The following is a 22,929-nucleotide window of genomic DNA, read 5'->3' on the forward strand; positions in this document are numbered from 1 at the left end:
AATTGATCGGGGTTAAACAATAGGGGTTTTGCATAATGTAGTTAAGCCAGCAATTCCGTGGTAACATGTGCGTTCTCTTGCGTCGGGTGGGGCGTAGCGCGCCGATTCGCTCCACGTTTTCTCGTTTCTCGCCATTTTGGACATGAAAAGGACCACATTTTAGGATTTTAGGCAGTCTAAGGGAGCAGAAACCCGTATTTTAAAAAAATCACCGAACAAATTTTTTCGCGTTTTCTTCGATTTTAGGTCGTTTCCGGACTATTCTCCGAGTTTTTAGCCCGTTCTGAGGGAAAAATCGAAAATCGGAAGATTGCTCGATTTGTTGTAGATTCTGTGAAATTTCCACTGAGAGAGAAACTTCGAAGCCTTTTCGGACAAAAATCGCACTGCGGCTGCGCAGTGAGTCACTGAGCGTGCGCAGTTGGCTGTAGTGTTGAATTTTGGAGCGGAGAAGCGGGCAAGTTCAAGATGGATAAGGTTCTACTCTATGGGGTTTAACAAAGGGTCCGTTGCAAAGGCCCCGGTTTTTGGCTTCTTCTTCATGGGATATGGAAAAAGCTAGCGCATTTCCTTCGGAGATAGGCGATGCGTTTCGGAAAAGCTCAGAAAATGTCCCAACTTTGCGGTTCACGCTCTCCCTGACGGAAAGCGACGACAAGACTTGTCCCGAGTTTTCGTTTCTGGACCTCGTAAAATCTGCTACTCGCAAGGTAGGTGATTTTAAAGGCTTTCTCCAATGGAAAGCTTTTCTCTGAAACTCAGACAATTTTGTTTTCGAGTCAAATTTTGTGCAATTCTTGTTTATAATGCTGCGGAAGTATGCCAGTGATTTTGATTCCCGGGAACTGCTGAACGAAACTTTTTTCTTTCTCGCTCGCGTAGTCCAGTGAAACTGCAGAGAAAACTCCGTGGGACGACGAAGATGGAGACGATGAAAAACTCCAAGCTTTGGCCAAGAAATTTGAAGAGAAATACGTAAGTTCCATGCACCTTTGGCAAGGTCAATACGTGTTTTTGCCTAGTGCTAAAGATTCTTTGGAAACCGCGGCCATGAAATGTGTGAAGTTCGAACATTGTTTTCATGATAAAATATTTTTTAGATGGCGAATGTAAAGGTCATTTTCGTCTTTACAGGCTCCAAAACCGAGGTCCAAGAAACGGAGAAGAGATCGCGTGGAGGTAACCTGAAATACTGCTCATTTATTCCCTAAGTTCTCGTTTAATAATAAAAACTAAGACAAATTGGGTTACTTCTATCAAGTTGGCGGCTTCTTTACGCGAACATGTTCTTGAGGTAATTCTTTCCTCTCGTGTTTATTAAATTGTTCCACAGCGTGGATTATAACCTGATTAATTGGTTCTAGTGTAACATTATTTATCATTTCTCAAAGAGCCGCTTAGGGGAGTATTGAAGCTATGTGTCCAAAATTATAATTCGAACACTTGTTTAGAGCAGTGCGTAGCTTAGTGTTACTACCAATCCATTGTGTTTTTTGACATGACCCTCTTGTTGAGTCCAAACTGCCTTTTCGAAGGTCTGTTAAAGTTTTTTGACTTTGTTCTATTGTTTGGTGATTATTGAGAGCTCGAAAACCCTTATTTTGTGTATTGTATTGCCTTGTGAGGGCGCTACAATATAATGTCAATTTTGTGATGTTTATACCTCACGAAAATGCCAATTTCTTGCGTTATTTACAAACGATGTTCGTTTCATTTAAATGCCTCGTCGATGACTCGACTCTCTGACGTCCCGTTTAACAATAAATAAAATATAGAAGCGTTTTTGTTTTGGTTGAAACAATTTTCGCTTTTAGTTTTCTGGTTGCAATCATTTCGATTGACACTGATTTTCTTCGTATACAGGAAATGGACTCGAGTCTACATTTTGTTTCCGGTGACAAAGTTATTAGCACTTAGTGCTTACTTTAAAAAAAAACGTCGTTTAAAGGAAGCACGATCTGACACTTTTTCCGTGATTTTTTAATAGTGTAGTTTTGTTTTTTTATTGTGTAGAACTTTTTGTATTATGATGATTTTTGTTTTGCTTCTACAGGTTAAACTTAATCTTACATCTTCATCTGTAGATAAAATATTCTGTAGTTAAAATATTCCAGCTGAAAGCAGAAGTAAAATTCCATACCACTCCATACCTATTGGACTTTTACTTAAGCAAAACAATAAAATATCTTGCGCAAGTTCAAGTTACCTCAGGGCCATCTGTTAAGTGTAAACGTCGCTATTTTCTTTGGTAGTGAAATTAGTCATGGATCAACACCTGAACAGAGTTACCTGCACATTTGACGTCACAACATACGCATTTTTCCCTATTGTCCGTTCAATTTTCTCTGCTGTGTCCTTTTTTTTTACATGCCGTATGTGATACAAAATCTGTCAAGCACATATGAGACTGGGGTATATCCTTCAAGCGATATAACTTCCCAGTTTTATGTTTGCATGGTTTTACCTAGAAGCAATTTTTACGTGAATAAAATTATCTGTATAACTATCAAGATTTTTAAAAGCCAACAAAGTTGCCTTGACTATATAAAGTTTAGCAACCAGGCAAATGATTGCAAATGGTTTGGTGCTGCAAAAATGATCTGACGGATAAACACAATAATAATAACAATAATGATAATAATGGATTGTTTATCTTTGTAGGATTTGATTGACGTGACATATGGCTATGATGAAACGGACCCTTTTGTTGATGACACTGAAGCGGTGGGTTCCTTTTTTGTTCTTATTGTAGAGATAAGATTTAATTTGTAACTTGTTGAATGTGTTCCATAAAATCATAAAGGTGTAAAAAGTTTGCAGATCAAAATCAAATGAAAATGGAATCTCTTCGAGTGACATTGTAAACACAAAAAAATTTTTGCCTCTGATAAGTTATGAGGACTTTTGAGGAGGTTGCTTTTCAAGATGCATGTACAGTCCCCTTGAAAAGGAAGTTGACAGTCTTGACTCAGTTCTCGCGAGAATTGAGCATTGAGAATCGAGTCAAGAATCGAGTTTCAGTTCATTTGAAACTCAACTCAATTTTCGAAACTTTATCCTCATGAGAAAATTCCTGAACCAAAACACTCTTGCTTGTTTTTACTAGTATGCTATTCAAGTTTCAGGAAAACAGTATAGGAAGTTTTGTACTGTATGTACCATGTAGTAAATGCTAGCTTCACTCAGTGCTGGCGTTTGTGTACTGTGGAATTCAAACAGTTTGTTACCCCGCAATGTGAAATCATACCATCTAAAATAATCTGTAAAGGAGTCTCAGTCGTATTGTCTGGGATTATTAATATACCTTTCTAAGGTCTGAAATGCGTAAGAAACTTATCTGAAGTAGGATTGTTTAGTTGCTGCCCTTGGAAGGAATGTTTGGAAATTAATCTGCAATATTTTTGAATTCAAAAAAATACATTCTCTGTCCTGTGGATAACAAATGGGGTCAGCTAAACATTTGCAGAGCTGTCATTCAGGGCTGTAACCCATAACACCTGTTAGGGCTGAATGACCTTCAAAGAACCTTGATGTTACGGCTGATCTTGATGGTTGAAGGGTCATATTACTCAGAAATTAAGAAGATTGTTACGGGTGAGAAGCTTAATGCCACATGTGACTAAAAACTTAATGACAGCCCTGATTTGTATGATTTGTTCTGTCCTTGCTTACATGAATATAGTATGACGAGCTGCTTCCAGCAGACTGGACAACTGAGCATGGTGGCTTTTACATCAACCAGGGTGTGCTGAACTTCAGGCCAGCTTCACCAGCTGGTGATAGGTAAAGCTTAATAGTGTCAACATGTATATTCTCCTCACTGTCCTCCATATATTTCTAATGCTACTGGTTGGGAGATTTTTTCTAAAAATCAAGGCATTTCATCTTTGGTGATTACTTCCTTTATTCTCCTGACTTGAATGTTTAATCAAGTAGCAAAATTGTAAGGAGAATTTAGATGTTGTTCACCACTGGGGCTCAAAGGGTTATTAAACAGTTAAGAGTTTATTGATTGTGAGTTTCAATAGTTCATCGTCATCAATAAAAATATCTAAGAAATGATCGAATTTACATTAATGGCGAAAAGACCTCAAGAAACCACTAGGCTTATAAGAGAGGCCACCTTGGCTGTCATTAATAAGTAGAAAATATGGTGCTGCATAAGTGCGGCTTGGTCAATTCATGATTTTATAGATAAAATTTAAATTCAGCTTGACAGTGAGGCCAAAATAATGTTTATTCATTCCTGTTGTTTGTGTCTTCTGGGCCTCAATAGTTTATATTTCGAAAGGAACCTATTGGATCCAAACACTGAGGCTGAAAATCACCAAAACAGCACCAGCTTATGTTGTTCCAGTGACCTGCATTTAAGATTACAACCAGTGGACCACGAAAGACAGAAACAAATATTAAAGTAGTGGCTTGAAAACAGGCAATTGCAATCCATACAATACAATACAATACAATACAATACAATATTTATTTTGCCATAAAAGCATACACAACATTTAAAGATGAGAAGAAAAAATGAAGAAAATTGATGAAAGAAAATAAATGGCGAGAAAACCTGAAAGAAACCACGAGGCTTATAACAAGTCAGGCTTCCTCACTTAAAATAAATGTATATATCCCTAAATGTGGCACTAGGCAAGAAAATCAACCACCAAGGGAGCTTTTGTTTCTATGCTATTACATGTAGCTTGCAGCTGGTGGGGCCCTACAAGCTACAAGCTTTGAAACCTAAGGGTTCAATATGAGATGTTTGGTTATTTATAATGCATGGAGGAGATGACTTTCTGACTACCAAAGACAAATCCAACATTAATGTAGCAGAGGAGTATTTGCTCCTGGTTCCCCAGATTACAAGCCCAGTACCCTAACCTCTAGAAAATTCTTGCCCTCTGGAGAAATGAACATTGATTGTGTCAAAAAAAAGCAATTAATTTTCAGATCAATATTCTCTGCATGCTGCAGTAGTTGAGGTAGAGGGCCTTACTTTTTGTTCCAACAGTGAGACAAAGAGGATAGCAGGGGATTGGGTCATTATGATTCAACTGTCTTGTACATTTGTTTTCATGATTCAGATATCTTATTTCAATAATATTTCAATGTATTTGCATTTCAGTGACGGAGATGAGGATTTCCAAAAGCCAAAGAAAATCAAGCTCAAATCTCCTAAGGTATGTAGAAAAGTTTTTTTGCAAGGCAGTGGTGAGGAATCAGCTGTGTTGAAATGTCTTGTCAGCAAAAGTAAGCAGCATGCAAGGAGAAGGAGACAGGAAAGGCTTTGTCCCACTTCCCTACTGGGGAGAAAAGTGGGGTCAGTCTGAAGTAATCACAAATCATATTGGAGAGATTTAGAATCTCATTTATGGCAAACGTTTATGTTTTCTTGGAAAAATAAGCACATACATGTAGATGAGAATAAAGCAATATAATTCTGGCCTTGGATGCTAACAGAAAACTACTCAATTTTACTGAGGAACTGAAAACAGCAAGTGACAAAATTAATGTCGGATAAACTTGGTCTCGTGGTCATTTTCTGTCGTTCCCGTTTAACGTAATCATAATTCTAAATCTCTCTGTTATTGACCATAAGCAGCAAAATTGCTGGTTGTTGACACATTTTGATAGTTCAGAAATTCTAAGATATCCAAGTTTAAGGACGGTGCTTACAAATACCGAAGTATTTTTGTGCGATTTATGACTATGCGGGAAAAGCAGATCTTAGCAAGGGCTATTAGAATCTGAAAAGAAAATTGGGGGTAACCACGCATTTTTCAGAGATAATTACGCAACAATATCTCTAAAAAGCACCAAAATATAAAGCAATGTATGGGATTTTTTCCTAAATTGAAGCTTAATTATCTCTGAAAAATGCATGGTTACTCCCAATTTTCTTTTGAGATACCAAAAGCATTTGCTAAGTTCTGCTTTCTCCATAAAGTTTTAAACGGCGCAAAAATATTCCTGTATTGGTATGCACCACCCATAGGAAACCCAAGTATCTCGCGGTGCGCAGAACGTATGCGCAGTGACAATAGTAGGCACCGTCCTTAAGATTGTAATAAAGCACAGCTTGTGAACTTTTTTTAAAACAGCACAGTCTAGTTAGTTTGGTTGATAGGAAACTGTTCCAGTTTCCACCAATTAATTCACTCCATGTCTATCTTCTTTTTCACAATATATGCTGAAAATCCTGAAAAAATGTCCCAAGGGTTATACTGCAATGTTAGGATGGCATGTTTAATTGCATGATACACCTGTACTTGCAAAAGATTATATTAAACAAGTCTGAAACATACAAAAATGGCATTCATTGCCCCCTCTAAATCTGGGACACTCCCAAATTTTGATGTGACATATTTTTTTGTGGTGTACAGTGCATGTTTAATTTGTGATATTGATTTTTTTTAAACAAGAAAATCCCAAAGGTTCCCAAGGTTAAAAAAGTCAAGGACCCTAGTGAGAAGAAAGAAAGGAAAAAATCTGCAGATAAGGAAAAGAAGCCAAGAAAGAGCTCCAGGTAAGCTTTGACCAATCGTTGCTTTGAAGTATTCCATTCTTATGTTTCTTGGTTTTCCTCTTTCAAAGTAAACCATATTATATATTACTAATTTTTGATGTGGAATCCAAGGGCTAAAAAAGTGTTTTGGGGTCTTACTTTAATTGATAGCGTCCAATTAAGTTACAAAATATAAAAATCTAAAACTTAAACTCTCTCTGAACATGCACAGTAACTTTAATTAATTGTATTATAGTACTACTATTTAATTCTGTCATCTTTTTGTTATGTGTAATACCTGTGTCAGGGTGCAGGCATATATGTTGTAGGTTAAAATGAATCCCAGGTTAAAACGATTTCTACCTAGGTTGATTTTTATTTTAATTCCTTTGTTTCAGACGTAAATTACTCAGTTCCTTATCAACCTAGGTTGAAATCATTTTGACCTGGATTCATTTTAACCTACAGTATATATACATATATGTGTGTTAGTCTGTGTCTTGTAACATGCAGTTTTTGTTTTCTCTTTTTCAGTGGTGAAAAAGACAAAGAGAAGAAGCATAAAAAGAAACTCAGTTCTGCTAGTGCAAATATTGCAACTCTGTTGTCCTCTCCTTCCTCCAGTGCTAAAAACTCTTTGGCAAAAAACACTGTTGCAGCAACACCCTCAAACACCACTTCAAGTCCTTCTTTGAACACACAAGGCACAAGTAGTGTTGTGGCCATCCATTCCTCCCCAGTAAAACAACTCAATTCTTCACAGCTTAGCAACCAAGGAGCTGTCAAAACAGAGCCAGGAGCTTCACCCATGGTAAACAGCAGCAACGGTACGATGGCGACAGAAAACACCTCTGGAATACCAGCTGATACTTCTGTGAATACCACACTACAAAATGGAATCCAATCAGGCGACACCAGTATGTCGGAGGCACCAGAACCGACTCTCCCTCAGTCTTTGCCTGCTGATGTGGAGAGCTGTATTCTAAGACTGAAGCAAGCTGGTACTGATGGAATTACGGAGGGGAAGTGCAAGTTTTTCAACTCTGATGTCAACCACATGTTGTTGGAGTGAGTAGTTTATTTCTTTGGTATACTTGTTGTGGGAAATTAAGTAATTTTATTATAACATTGGCAGAACATACTACAGTCAAATCTGTATTAAGTGGTCACCCACAGGGGATGGCTAAGTGACTGCTTAATACATGTCAAACAAAATAAAAATGCCATTTCATTTCATATTTGGTAACTCAATGTACAGTTTATACACAAGAGTTCTAAAAAACTAACTAATTTGGTTAAGAAACTGTAACAATAAAATGGTACATGTATGACAAAGGAGATAATAGCATAAAAGTGGAGTTTAAATAGTTATTAAAAATAGTCATCATTATAGGCCATTACAAATTCAATAGGCCATTTCAGAGTTGCTGTGAACCTCATTGTAAAAGGGAGGCCAAGTGCAAAGTTTTTATTACGAAAATTATTTTTCAGTCATATTGAAACAAAACTAATTTTCATATATGAAAAGGTTTGCCCGTAGCCTCGCTTTCATAGTGAGGTTCACAGCAACTCGAAAATGGACCGTTACCTGGTGGGCTATTCATTACTGACAGTAACTCTATTTTTGTGGTTTTCTTTTACAAAATGACCATTTAAGGACGGTGCCTACTATTGTTACTGCGCATACGTTCTGCGCATCTCGAGATACTCGGGTTTCCTATGGGTGGTGCCTCCTAATACAGGGACAATTTTGCGCAGTTTAAAACTATGCGGAGAAAGCAAAACTTAGCAAGTGCTTTTGGTATCTCAAAAGAAAATTGGGGGTAGCCATGCATTTTTCAGAGATAATTAAGCTTCAATTTAGGAAAAAAATCCCATACATTCCTTTATATTTTGGCGCTTTTTAGAGATATTATTGCTTAATTATCTCTGAAAAATGTGTGGTTACCCCCAATTTTCTTTTTCGATTCCAAGAGGCCTTGCTAAGATCTGCTTTTCCCGCATAGTCATAAGCCGCACAAAAATACTTCGGTATTAGTAGGCACCGTCCTTAAAAGAGGTCAAGACAATAAATGTAGAAACTTAGTAAAGGGTGACTGCGACTGCTTATAATGTCCAAATAAATTTATTAAAACAGTAATCATGGGAAATAATTTTTGGGACTTTGACAACTGGGTGCTTAATAGAGGGTGACTGCTCAATACGGTGCCACAGGTTCAACTGTAGTTCCAGGGACAAGTCCCCTGCTGCAGGCTGTCATTAAGTTTTGAAGAAGCTGGCTCTATGAGGAAAGAAGCTGGTTAAAACTCAAGCCCCCTTAACACACTATGATCTGTTGGCACAACAGTATCTGGGCCCGAATTGTACTTACCGGTACATTTTTAGACCCAGTTTGATTTTGAATTTTTGATTGACTTAATTTGCAGTTTCTTTGAGAGTGCAGCCTGAATATATGCTGACCAGCTTAAAGTAGTAAACTGAGAATTGATTCCACTGAGTTTGGAACCGCATCTTGGGAACATAAGTGGAGTGATGCTTTTTGACATAGTCATATAATATAAATTTTTTTTTTCTCTTGCTTATCTATCAGGCTCGAAACCAAGTCTAGAGCACTTAGCAGTAAAGTGCGGTCGGTAAGGCTCAATTACTGTAGTATGAATTCTTAACCCTTTAGCCCCAATGATGAACAGTGTTAAGTTTTGCCTTGCAATGTCATTAATCACCAAAGATAATAATTTGTGATATTCAAACAAATTCTCACAACAAGTACCACAACAAATGTATGGGTAGTGGTATGCAGAATATATATTTTGATACTGGCTATAAAGATAAGGTCAAAGATAATCAGTTTTGAACAGGATATGAGTCCGTAACCTTGACCTTCATTGTATAGATGGTGGATAAATGAACATTTTAAACCATAACAAAGGATTTCTATTTCTTGCCCTTGCGATAATGGTGCAGAGGCTCTCTATTAGCCAACTTATAGCTGGTCAGATCTGACTGATGTTTTGTACCAGTACACTGTAGATGGTGAATAAATGAATATATGTACACATTCCTGAGATTAAGCACTTGAATCAGTGACCAAAACACCCCTGTAGCCTTCAAATACAGTCATTCATGTAATTTGTTTTCTTCTCTGTATATTTAGGGCATCTATGAATTTTTAGCATTCTACCTTCCATGCACAAAGGAGACATTGCTAAAAAGGGCGAAGAAACTTCTTTTGAATGACCAGGTGAGTTGAGGGCAACAATGTTTAGTATTTCTGTCAGTGTTAACAGAGTGACAATGATCAGTTTAGGGAGAGCTCTTCGTTCCACTAATTAAAATAATTTGCAACCAGTAAGTGGTTTTGTATCTGAACCCCACTTATTTGAAGCCCTTGTTATCCTTTGTTGTAGGCTGGCCGATTAAGAGAGCCAATGGCAAAGCTTAAAGCAGGTAGGTTATTACTGGTTGTGCAAGTAATTGAAAGATAAATATTGATTTGGCCTTGAAATCCTCATTTCTCAAAATTAGCTCTAATTTGGCATGAAGATTCAGGGAGTTTAGATTCTTAATTTTGGCACCTGATGCAAGTCCAGCTACTTGTAGCCTTGGCATTAGGAAATTGAAATTTCTAAAGTGAAAGTGGAAATGTTTATAATTCTTTAACTTGAAGTGTGGAGTGACACAAACATTGATTGCCTGAAGGTGACATTCAATCACTGAGTTTCAAAAGTGAAAAGTGAAAGCTTTTAAATAAAAGTCAAACTTTTCGTGACCTTTTTGTGCAAGCAAGTGGAAAATGGCCTCCAAGGAAATCATTTTGGGGTCCTAGAAATGCTCCAGAATTCACCTCTGGTCTTGCAGATTTTCAAATTTTGTCAAAGGAATGCCACCTCTTGCACCCCCTTCCACATAAGATTCTTCATCATTGTACCACAGTAGTGAAAAGATTGGGCCCTTAATGGCTAGAATTTTCCAAATTCCCTGCAGCTTAGTATTTTCATTTTGAAAACCCTGAAGACTAGTTATCATACAGGAAATGCTATACCTTTTTGTGTATTTATTTGTTCACATTTCTTTGAATTAGCTTGTCACTTTTGCTAGAAACTAGGCAACTAAAACAGTTAGAGGAACTGTCTCTGTGCCACATCAAAACTAATTTGGAGGAAATAATAATTACTGGATTCTAAGGCCAAACCATCACTTTGCACTTTTCTAGCAATCCCTTCAACTACTTTAATTATGAATCTTAAATTTCATTTATTGCTTGTTTTATTTGGTACATCAAATAAGGATGAGAACAATAGAGTTCTAAAGTGTGATGTCACAAATGTTTGAATTTTAGAAATTATGGGATTTGTTAGTATATTCGGAAAGAGCACGATGGAAAATATGCCTACTTGGCAAAAATCAGTATCTTATTGCAATTTGGGGGCGAGATATTAGCTCTGTTATGCCCTGGTGACTCCATACAAATCCTTCTAACTTTGTCTAAGTTCCAAACGTTAAGAACTAAGACGAAATTAGAAGGATTTGTGTGGAGTCACCAGGGCAAAACAGAGCTAATATCTAGCCCCCAAATTGCAATAAGATGCTGATTTTTGGCAAGTAGGCATTTTCCATCATGCTCTTTCCGAATATACTAACAAATCCCATAATTTCATAAATTTAGTTTTTGTAACATCATCACTTTAGAACTTTATAGTCTTCAGTTCTCTGCTAGTGTGTTGTTCAGTGTTGTCAGGTGAACCCTCAAGCTGCAGCACCTGCAACCAGTGCCACTAGTTAGTCATGCAGAATGGGATGTGGCTGAGACTAAAGAATGTGTCACTGTTTCCCTTGTGCCACCTTTTTCATGCCTGTGCATTGAAATGTAACAGCTGACAGGAGCCCTTCTGTTGTTCATTATCTATAGCTGTGGATCGAGTCATTCCAGAACAAATCAAGAGATTTGAGGAAGAGGTCAGGCGGCATGTGGAGGAAGAGAGTAAAAAACAAAGGTATTTAGCATATTAATATTCTCACCTGTCAATGAAAAGTTCATATTTTTTCTTATAGTGTATTATTTTACAGTTGCCTCCTAAGCAGATGCTGTTTGGGCTTGTCATGCATTCCGCCCCCATGAAAGTTCGTGGGAGAGGAATGCATGACGAGTCCAAAGATGGTCTGTGTAGGAAGCTATACAGTAGAACCCTGATAACTCCAACTCCCAAGGGAAACAAAAACTAGTTTGAGTTATTGGGATTGGTGTTGCCATTGCAACATCAATGAAGATTAAAGATTGTGACATGTCAATCAGCTATGTTCTGTCATTTTGAGGTTAACCAACCAACATTTTCAAAGTAAATTTCGAGTTATTGGAGTAAATTTAAGCCAAAGGAAAGTAACCTTAGTTTGAGTAACTATGTTTGAGTTAGCTCAACATTAAGTGACTGAAAAAATGGGATCAAATCCAGGGGAAATCAAATTTGTTTTAGTTAGCCAAGTTAACCAAATTCAAGTATCATGAAAGTTTTGGAGAGTTTATCTCGCACATCCAACCTTTCAGGTACACTTTTGCAGAAAATATTTTTGTAGTATCAAAGTTTCACTTCAAGTTTAAACAGATGTCAAAAATGAAATTGTTTAATTTTCTTTTAGTGTCCCCACACAAGATGGAGAAAACCCAGATGACCATAAGGTAATTTTAAACATTTGAATTATTTAGTAGACATCTGTTTTATGGTAAAGCTCCTGTGTGGGCAAAAGGCATTAGTAGAGTACCATACCCATGAAATGAATAAACCACAACAGTCACTTTGTATGTACAAGGCATATGGTCAACTGTACGTACCTATGGTACATGGTTTGTCTTCGATTTTATTACATTTGTTCATTTGTACATTTGTACTGTACAAATGCATGAATCTAGTGATCAAAGATCTAAGTGATTAAGGTGTGTTTTTATTATAACATCGTTTTCCTTTGCAGAAGGAACTTTTTAAGTCAGCCATGGAAGTGGTGGATGATGGTGAAAAAGGCGATGACATAACCACACCTACCGATCCTAATGTAAGCATGCCTGAGCTGCTAAATAATATTACCAGCAATTTGTTGTTCTTGAGCGCTTCAAATGAACCAACCATTTACAGGTTTTTCATTTTTTTATTTTTATTTTTGAGATTAAACTAGTGAGCAGCACGTCTGCGAACTTTTAGAGTTGTAAAACGATTTATTTTCTCCTACACGTTTCGTGTGACTAACGCACACTTCATCAGGGAGTTTTACAATACAACATAAGTGACCTGTATAAACACCCACATAAGAGACTAAAGTAAATTTTACATTACGCAAAACTGCACCTACGAGAGCAGATTTGCATGTAGGAAACAGGTGAAAAGGTGCACAAGGTGCGACATATTTTGTGCATGACATAACTTTGGGGCCCACTGTGGGCCCCTATTTCCTACATGTAAATCCGCTCTCGTAGGTGTGGTTTTATGTAATGTAAAATTTACTTTAGTCTCTTATGTAGGTGTTTATACAGGTCACTTATGTTGTGTTGTAAAACTCCCTGATGAAGTCTGCATTGTTCACACGAAATGCGTAGGAGAAAATAAATTGTTTTACAACTCTAAGAGTTTGCAGACGTGCTGCTCACTAGTTTAATCTTAAAAATTTTAAAAATTGAAAATTTTAAATTTTAAAAGAAAACTCTGTACATCCTTTCCAGGCACCTACCCAACCAGAGGACAAGTTAAAGAAGAATGTCCCCAAGAGGAAATTTATGTGGACAGACGAATTAAGGTACTACTCATATATAAAATGAATAAATGTTGATATTGAAGATATTCAATTGAACAAACAGCACCATGTGTACCAAAGTGTTCATCAATGACTTTCTTGTGAAAGGTCACTTGGAGACTATCTGCAGTCACAAAATTTAGAACCACCTTGTACAAGATAATAAACAGCACCGCAGAAAAGTACTGCTCAGTAGCTTTCATTTGAATGGACACACTTGAGGATTTCGTCCATAGACTCAAAAGTTAGAACCACCTTGTACAACATAATACACAGCACCACAGGAGAGTACTGCTCAGTTTCTCTCATTTGAAAAATCATATGCACTCTAGGATTTCATCTGCCTTATCAAAATTTAGAACTGTCTTCTACAGCATACATGTACATGTAGTAAACAGCACCGCTGGAAAGTACTGCTGAGTTGCTTTCTGTTGAATAGTCACACTCTCAGATGTCATTGACAGACCCAAAAGTCAGAACCACCTTCAGTTACAACATAATAAACAGCACCACAGGAAAGTACTGCTGAGTTGCTTTCTGTTGAATAGTCACACTCTAAGATTTCATTGACAGACCCAAGAGTCAGAACCACCTTGTACAGCATAATAGACAGTAGCACAGGGACAGTTTCTTTCATTTCGATGATCACACATTAGGTTTTCATGTCTAGATTCAAAAGTTAGAACCACATCTTATGCTCACGTCACAAGCAGTCAAGTTTATAGTTTCCTTGCCTCTGTTATGGAGCCTTTATAAATGACTTGCAATAATTTCTTTATAGGGGACTGCTGTGTGACGTTGTACAGATGAAGATCAAAATCTTTGAAATGTCCAAGACAAGGGCTCAGTCTGCTGAGGACTATTTGAAGGTTTCAACAAGTGCATGCAAATTGATTTGATACAGCTAATCCAAGATTTAAACCTTAGCATAAAATAAGAACTTGGATTTCCTTTTTCCAAGTATCCGTGTGTCACTGACTAATTCATTCACCAGGTTTCACATATACCACTTCACAACTTTCAAATCTCATAGCTAGCAGTGTGCAGGATGTTTGACATGAACCTAGTTTAATGGCCTTAGCTCCCACGAGTCCTCTGTAGCTCAGTGGTAGAGCATCCAAACTAGTAATCGGAAGGTCTTAGGTTTGATTCCTGATGGGAGAACTCTTTTACTTATGAATACCTTTTTCCAAATATGCCTGTGTCAGTGACTGAAAACTACATCTATTTAACAATAAGATTATGAGCTCGAGATTTCTATCGCGTGATAGTTGATGAGGGCGAAGCCCGAATCAACTATCATGCATAGAAATCGAGAGCGAATAATCTAATTGTTTTAGTATAAATCTACTAGTCGTTCAAAACTAAACAAGAAAATTATCTATTTCCTCATCGCAGACACTTCGAAAACGCGACGAAGCGGCCGCCATTTTGTTGAAAACCGCTACTCACTATCTATCACAGAATAGATAGCGAGTAGCGTAGCCAATCAGAGAACGGCATTCGTGATAGAACACTAGTAGATTTATACTAACACCAGATAGATAGATGTATTAGGATTGTTTGAGACAGATACCTTCAAAGGGGTCAAATTCAAACAAGTTTTGTTTTTTGTAGTGGGCCATGACAAGCATACACATTTATAAGATATCAATGGTCTAAACTTTCCTTTAACAAGACATTGTCAACCAATTCCTCTGTGCCATTTTTCAGCACTTCTTTGAAAATGAAGTACGTCCATTATGGCCCAAGGGTTGGATGACAAGCAGGTAAGAGATTTTTTGTATAATTTTTATAGTTTAAAATAGTGAATTATTATACTACAGGCACAATGTTTTGGGGACCTATTCTGGAAATCTGAAAAGAAGAATACAATGAAACTCTATATTGTATCTGTTGTCTGATATTGGAAATTATCCAAATTGCTAAAGGTAAAAGAATCAAAATAACTCTTATTAATGTAGTAGATGAAGAATATATTTTTTGAGGTACTTTGATTTTGGGGGTCGGTCATGGAGGAGTCCCATTTATGCTATTTAGTCTGTGATGGGGTTTTTTGTCTGAGCTAAGAGAAAACTGTTCCATTTTTTTTTTTTTTAATTAATATTTAGTTTGCAATGTTTCCGTGCTCAACAGATTTTCCTATATCTTTTTAAACTTGTCTAGATCTTGCAATAATCAAATAAAAAGAATAATAATATGTAAATTTTGAAAATTATTTTCAATTCCATTAAGAAATAGGGTATAATATTTAAAGTTTTGGTCTGCATTGGTGTTGTACATTGGAGCATTCCTTGTCAGACCTTGTTGAAGTATTCAGTGATACCAGCTCTTCCTGGACACCGATCATGACTTTTTTGTTTTTCGTCCTTTAGAATTCTTTTCAAAGAAAGCAAACAGGCTCATGGAAAGTTCACAAGTGCTCCGTAAGTGAACTATGTTTGTTTATACAAAAGATATTTACAGTCCTTTGTTGCTTGTTATTTTATGTTAATTTTATCAGCAGTAAAATGATAATTTTATTCTGCTTATCCTTTTTTTCAGGGCTAAAGTCAATAAAAAACGTAAGTCTATTTTCAAAGACCGCCATCGCGTTTTCAATGTGCAACATGATAATAATTTGACAATAAAGTACAACTGTAGCTTGCCAGGGTGGCTACAGTGCGAGTGTACAATGTACTTCCAGTATATACAACACATTCTGGAGTTGGTGACGTTTGTTTGTATATAATTTCTAAAGGGGAGTACATTTATTCAGATCATAGTTATTTCTGTAGGCATTTTTATTTGGTTCATACAGAAATTCACAAAAATTAGACCTGCAACTCACGTCATAAAAATTCTTTGAATTACTTTTCTGTATGAACCATGTCTCAAGTATTGTTTTGATAAATATTTTTTTCTCTTCTAGCTCCTGGTCCCAAGAAACAAGGAGAATCCCCTGAAAACCAGGACAGTGTAAGTAAAACCATCGGCAGGCTATTTGTGAATCAGTTTCTTGTACTCAGCCATTTAGTAGGTCCTGGCAGTGATCAGTATCTAGTTTCTCCCTAGAATATTACTTACTGAATCAAGCATAAAGGTGATGAGAATGAAGGGAATGATCACCAAAGATGAAATGTCCTGACTGTTTTACAAACTCTCCCAGTAAGGGCCATTAGAACTACCGTCCGTTGCATCTAAGCATAGGCACGAGACAAAACAACATGTTGTAATAGGGTGCCAAACATAACGTGTTTTGTCGCTAAACAATTGAAGTTTGAAGCCATTAAGCAAACTGTCGCGCCAGATCAGCGCGTTCCACTCGTAAGCTTATTTCATTTTTCTCAACTTGCAGGCATATTTCTCGCTCAGAAACAACACACTCTCCTCCAGAAAGTATTCTTAACCGGCTAGAAATGCTTGCAAAGAATATTTTGTTGAACAAAAACAAATCAAGTCAACAACAGCCGCCTACTCCAAATTTTGAATGTTTGGCGCCAAAACATGTCATGTTTGCACCCAACTAGAACATGTTTTTCCCTCCTGTGTACACGCTTAGATGCAAGCGACGGTATATGGGGAACTGTGTGGTCAGTGTGGAGAATATGCAATGTTAGTGTCGAGATTTAGAATGATATTACATTTACGAGAAACAGCAGAAATGACCACGTAACCATGTTATGTAGCCACTCGCTGTTTTCAGTTTCTCAGTAAAATTGAGTAGTTTTCTGTGAGCATCAAAACCCAGAATTGTTTTTCACTATTCTCATCTACATTACCGTGCAAATGTAAGTTGACAGTCTCAACTCGAGTATCGAGATGCTCAAAGAATTTTTCGAGGATCTCGATGGCAGATTTTTGAGGAAACAGTAAATTTCTCGAACCTCAAACAATAAGAGAGAACAAAAGCGATTTTTGCATGGCTCTTGCATGTAGTCTTTCTTAGTTTGGTTGATAGTTGAAGTACAGTACGTACTAATTATTTCAAGAAAGCATGAACGTGAATCTCATGTTTTGCTGTTTGCCGTAAACGTGATTCGTAATCTCCCTAATATTGAGGCTTAAATGATGGCAAAATCATGAGGTTGTTGAACACCCTGGTGCCTTACTCTGTCATCTCATACATTGGGGGAGGAGAATCAAATTAACAGAACAGATGCATTACAAGCATAATAATTGCATTGCAAGTGAACATTGCTGAGTTGCATAGTTTCTTACATTATTATTCTGGTGCCTTTAGAATGCTGGAAATCCTGAAATGAAAGATGCGCCAAGCAATACACCATTGGTGATTGGCACTGCAATCAGTTCTGCGACCACAGTTCCAGCACTGTCTGCATCCACAGCAACACCAGCAATATCAGCTCTTAAGAATCTTGTACAGTCCACCCAGTCTACTGATGTGAATCCTGTAGCGGCTGCAGTAACCATGGCTACTGTCACAGCACCTATTCACAAACCTGTGGTGACATCTGGAAGTGCGACTAAAATGGAAAACACTGCTATGAGTAGATCTGAACTGAAACTTCAAGTTGTTCCGGTGATCACAGAATTGAACCTTGCCCAAATAGAAACTGTGAAGAAGGCTTCTGTCAAATCGCCCCCAGTGTTGGATAACCTCAAATCAAAACCTGCTGTAACAATACTAGACTTTGCCGATATGATCTCACCCGAGGGGCAAGGAGAAACACCAAAACTGATGCATTCGCAACAAGCTGTATCTGCAAAGCAGCAGCTAGGTCCATTTCTCAACAAGACCCCATCCTCTCCAAGTGAAAAGCCAAGAGATCAACATTTGAGGGATCAGCTGTTGACTCATCTTCCCAGTTCAGTGGCCACCACAACTGTTTCACTTCCGACCCAGTCATCTTCCATTACGCCTGCAAGGACTCAAACTGTCATGACATCCCCTCCCAAGGTGATAAGGTCGACTCCTCCTGCTGTCCCAAGCACTAGTCAGTCAGCTTTGCTGGCTGCATCTGTTGGGAACCTTGCAGTTTCAGGGCTTCCAAACAACTTTATAGATCTGGCGTTGTCGTCATCGTTGAGACAGATGCAGCAGCAGCAGCAGCAGCAGCAAACATCTGTTGCAGATCTGGTGACGACAATGAGGCAGCAACAACAACAGCAACAGCAACAGCAGCAGCAAAAGGCTGCTGCAGAGCTGGTCTCAGCAATGAGGCAGCAGCAGCAGCAGCAGCAGCAGCAGCAACAACAACAACAACAGCAACAGCAGCCAAAGCCTGTGGTTGTTTCCGCTCCACCACCTGGCTCTCCTCAAACAATTTTGGACAACATTACTTCACCTAGAAGGTGTGTGGCCTTGTGTGTCCTTTAGAATAAGAATTGATTCAGTGTCCTGATCATACATTGTCAAAAAACTGTCATGAGGGCACTTCTCTGCACTCTCTGCCCCCCCCCCCCCCACCACCACCCCATCACCACCCCCACTTATCCACAAAAATATATTTAAAAAAAGTTGCATACAGTGGAATCTTGATTATTTGAACCCTTGATTTTTCAATACTCCCGATACTTCATACGAAAAGTTGTTTTCCCTTGGATTTGCTTCGGTCAGATTTTTACCCATCCTTTTTGGAACTCAGGATTTTTCGAACCAAATTCAGTTTCCCTTGGAGGTTCAAAAATTGGTATTCCACTGCATTTCAAAAATGATCATGTACGTCTTGTGACTGAGTTTCTATGCATTTCTGTTGCATGGCATGATTGTTCTCCCATCTACTTAATATCATTTTTGTTCTGTTGTGTTTACAGACCTTCAGTGGACCTCAAAAGCTGTCAAGCAGTCCCTCCAGGCTTCACTCAAGGCATTTCACCTCAATCAATTACCATGTCATTAAATTCTTCCATACCTTCACAAGCAATGCATCAGCCCCAACCACCTAACCTGACGTTATTTGGTGCCAATCTGCAGGGCAAGGTGACCACGCCCTTGACCCATCTTGGAATGGTGCCATCCACACTTCAGAGTGCAATGCTTCATCTGTCTCGACAATCACAGGAACAAGCTGGAATTGTTCTGCCACAGAGTCACTTCAACCAAGGTTGGTAATCAAGCTGCTTTTTTTAAAAAATATATTATATAATTATATAAAAGGAAGAGCAACTCAACATCCACTATTTCCAAATCAAATTTGAAATTGCTGGTTTTGTGCAGAAAGGAAAACTGCAGACTCTTGATGAAAATCCTTTGAGAAGGTTTTGCATCAACTCCGGGATTTAAACCTGGGAAAAATTTTTTTTTTTTGTGGGAAGTGAGTGCTCTCACTGCTGTGCCATTTATACACTAGCATTCTCTTTTGCTCCACCTTTAAGCTGCTTGCTTTTCAAAGCATTACCATTCTGCATTCTTGTTCTTGTTATAATCTTTGTGCATTTTGTTGGCATAATAATTATTTAACTTAAAGGGTGCATTAACACTTTCCTTGTTGTATTAAAATTAATATATAAAAGCAAAATTAATTTATTTGAAAATGCCCCATGAATCTAAACAATAATCTTACATGTATGTAGTCAACAGCTCTTTGCTAAAGTATAATCGACAGACAGTCTATTTGTTAAACTCAAGGATGCTCAACAAAATAACCTTGCTGGCTACTGATCAATCAAGTCATGTTTGTTTACGTGGAAAGAAACAAAATGGTCCGCTTCAGACTTATCTAAGTAGATTAAACCCTTGAACCCTTGGTCAAACCCAGGGCTCAAGACTTACTTTTTAGATTGCTAGCCCACTGGTTAGAAACAGGTCTGATTTCACAAGGCAGAACAAATTTTTACTGGCCTCAGTTCTAAACATTTGGAACTAAGTCAAAATGAGCAGGATTTGTAGTGGGTCATTGGAGCAAACAGTGCTGATATATCCGATTTGCAAGTTGCAGTAAGATACTGATTTTTGGCAAGTTGAGGCATTTTTCATTATGTATGCTCTTTGAGAAGATCTCACTTCAGGACTCTATTGTTGCCAGCTTTGTCAAACGAGCATGGCATGATCCAGGAAGCATATTAAGTGTTGCATGTTTCGGCATATAAAGCTTGACCAAAGTCAAACTTGATGCAACATTCACACAACATTGTTTAACACCTGACTACATGTCACCAACAACCAAGCTCTAGCTAGGTTGCATCAGGTTATGTGAGCAAGTCTTGTGACCATTCTGACTCTTTCTTTTCATAAAGAATGCTTACCAAAGGTTATATATAATACTCATATTAGTTTATCTAAAATGGCTACACATACCAATGTAGCATGTGTTAAATGATCTGAGTTTTGTAAAGTGGGATGCATGTGTTTGATCTTGATGTTGGACCTGTAGTGTTTACAGAATGAGCACTCCAAACATTGAATTCTGTTTGTTTAATTTACAAACTTCAGAGAAAGATAATTCAATCATTCATAATGTAGATGGTATTTATGAAAAAATAACAATAACATTTTGATTATAAACCTTTATTCAAATTTCAACAGTACTTTTGGGGATGAACCCAACAACCAATCAGAGCTTGCCCTCATTACGGCTGCCCCATGGTGCATTGCTCTCCAATCAGCCAGTTTATCAAGGTATTTAGCATCTGAGTGTAATTAAAATTTTTTTAACACTTAAAATACAAGTTACATTAGATAACATTTTTAAAATGATAATTTAATCTGAAGCAAACAATGCCCATTTCTCTGGAGTAACACAGTTGGTAATAATTTTAAAGTAAAATTTTCAATCTACTGTATACATAGTAATTCTGTTTCCAAGTTAAATTTTAATTTCGATGTTGATACTTTTAACAGGTAGTCTCTCAAAATTTAAGCTGTAAAGAACTAATTTCTATGTACATTGTTCATCAACAGAAATTTAATTTTGAGTTCAAAGTGAATTATGAAGATCTTCCTAATTTTGAGCAAAAAAATGGCTTTTTGCAGTAAAAACTGCCACTCATAGTATTCATTGAGCACTAAAAAAATAGATTAAGGGAAGTTCTCATGCCCAGTGTTATTTGCATTCAGAAATCCATGAGTTTAGGTTTGAGTTGAGCTGAGTTCTAGGTTAAAGGTCTGAAATGAAGTTAAGCTGTAACCCTAATCCTTTGTGATAGCTAACCATTTAACCCTTCAAGCTCTAAGAGTGCCAATGACTGGCACACAATGTCATAACTTTGTGAACATTAGGTAAATTTGTATGATTTTTTGCCAACAAAATTGTTTGTAAAGACCAGTTTATTCAAGTCATGAAACTGTGACCCCCTCCCAATCTATGATAATTATGGTTGACCAACAATCAATATTATTTAATTTTTAACTTTTTTCCACATACATATATGCAAGACATAATACCGCATTTACCTGTAGCCTAAGAGCTGCAACATGAGGTATAGTTTAGAAGGATACCCGATACATTAGAAGATTTGTAGCACAAAGTAAACATGAAACTATTTTTCTGACACAAGAACCAGTCTGTGTGTATCATTGCTAAATTAGAGTGAATTCAGAGAATTTGGATGCCAAAGCCAAATCAGCAATTACATTCTTCTTGCATCAGGCCCTTCAATTGCATGAACATGTTGAAATTTGTTATTAATAGTAATTAATTTTTTGTGTTCCTGTTTTGCAGACCCAAATCAAAGTTCTTCCAGTGGAACACATCAATCACCGTTCTTGCCTCGCTTCAGCTAGTTTTGTAATTTTCACAGATTATTCACTCATTCCCTGTACAGATTTTCAAAATTTCTACTCAAATTTTATACTCAAAGCAATATTATATTATTGTTATTTGTTGAGCATGCATTGATGAAGTTTGGAAAAATAATATTATTGTAACAATATTTGTTATTACATTGCTTGTGATAGTCAAATAATGCAATTTATTTCTGTTGCTTCTTGCATTGTAATTAGGCAATAGAGTTTACATATATTAACAGTGTTCTGTCTGGTCAAAAGGTAGATGGGTACAAAATTTGTTTGGCATAAATTTACATATATATTCATACCATTTGCATAAATTTAAATACATTTGCTACAAAACGAAAAAATGATTGGACACTTGGAACAAAGAAAGTGCTGCAGTTTGGGTGTGGTTAGAATGCCGTATCATATGGGTTTAGCTTGTTAGCTTTAGGGTCCTGTTATTTTGCTTTTTTGTGAGCCACTCAAACCCTGGCAGTAACCATGTTCTAGTTTCTCTTTGTGAGAACTTTATACAGTCAACTCTTGTCTTGCAGACACCCTGCTAATTAAGGATGGGACCTAAATCCCCAGCGGAAACTTCAAAGAAATACATGGAAATAACTCCAGCTATTACGGAATTGCGGGCACTTCATGTGGTTCTGAACTAACATTTTCATTGTTTTACTCGTTACATCGGACACCTGGTAGATATTGAATGACATATTATTTGGTATTCGGTTTGCCATTTTTGTTGACAGAAACAATGACAAACAGGAAAATATAACTATGTTATTCAATGTGTCCAAGGTGTCCATTCCAGTCTTCAAAGTACGTCCACCGTACTGTATTTATTGATATAACTTTTATTAATTTGTTGTATTTTAGTTGGTCTTGTCACTTTAATGTTCTTGCCAGACTTGCACCTTCGTGTAGACTATGCTTGAAATTTGGTAGTGTACCCTGCTATTGCAGACTCTCAATATTATGGATA

General features: G+C 37.2%; 1 protein-coding gene across 2 annotated transcripts; it reads left to right on the forward strand.

Annotated features, from left to right (window-relative positions):
* Nucleotides 1-80: 80 nt before the first annotated feature.
* Nucleotides 81-22,873, forward strand: LOC146471653 (uncharacterized). Of its 2 annotated transcripts, XM_085120183.1 has the most exons (24): nt 91-710; nt 883-975; nt 1,135-1,179; nt 2,662-2,724; nt 3,683-3,783; nt 5,126-5,180; nt 6,423-6,526; nt 7,040-7,573; nt 9,096-9,138; nt 9,660-9,746; nt 9,913-9,952; nt 11,415-11,499; nt 12,140-12,179; nt 12,470-12,550; nt 13,212-13,285; nt 14,064-14,151; nt 14,996-15,051; nt 15,658-15,708; nt 15,827-15,846; nt 16,194-16,240; nt 17,505-18,577; nt 19,040-19,329; nt 20,751-20,843; nt 21,886-22,873. In XM_085120183.1, the coding sequence occupies exons 1-24, from the start codon at nt 549-551 to the stop codon at nt 21,945-21,947; spliced, it is 3,387 nt and encodes a 1,128-aa protein (XP_084976309.1). In that variant the 5' UTR covers nt 91-548; the 3' UTR covers nt 21,948-22,873. The 2 variants fall into 2 exon arrangements, with proteins under 2 accessions (XP_084976310.1, XP_084976309.1); XM_085120184.1 differs by lacking the exon at nt 20,751-20,843 and having other exon boundaries at nt 81-710.
* The last annotated feature ends 56 nt before the right edge of the window (nt 22,874-22,929 follow it).

This window comes from Pavona decussata, unplaced genomic scaffold (assembly GCF_977016875.1).
Source record: "Pavona decussata unplaced genomic scaffold, jaPavDecu1.1 SCAFFOLD_102, whole genome shotgun sequence".
NCBI classification, from domain to species: domain Eukaryota; kingdom Metazoa; phylum Cnidaria; class Anthozoa; order Scleractinia; family Agariciidae; genus Pavona; species Pavona decussata.

Bases quoted from the DNA above. Each gene is read 5' to 3' on its own strand.
- LOC146471653 (XM_085120183.1), top strand. From the start codon at position 549: ATGGAAAAAGCTAGCGCATTTCCTTCGGAGATAGGCGATGCGTTTCGG. The intron at 6,527-7,039 runs GTAAGCTTTGAC...TCTCTTTTTCAG, and splicing joins AAGCCAAGAAAGAGCTCCAG to TGGTGAAAAAGACAAAGAGA. The intron at 9,953-11,414 runs GTAGGTTATTAC...CATTATCTATAG, and splicing joins AATGGCAAAGCTTAAAGCAG to CTGTGGATCGAGTCATTCCA.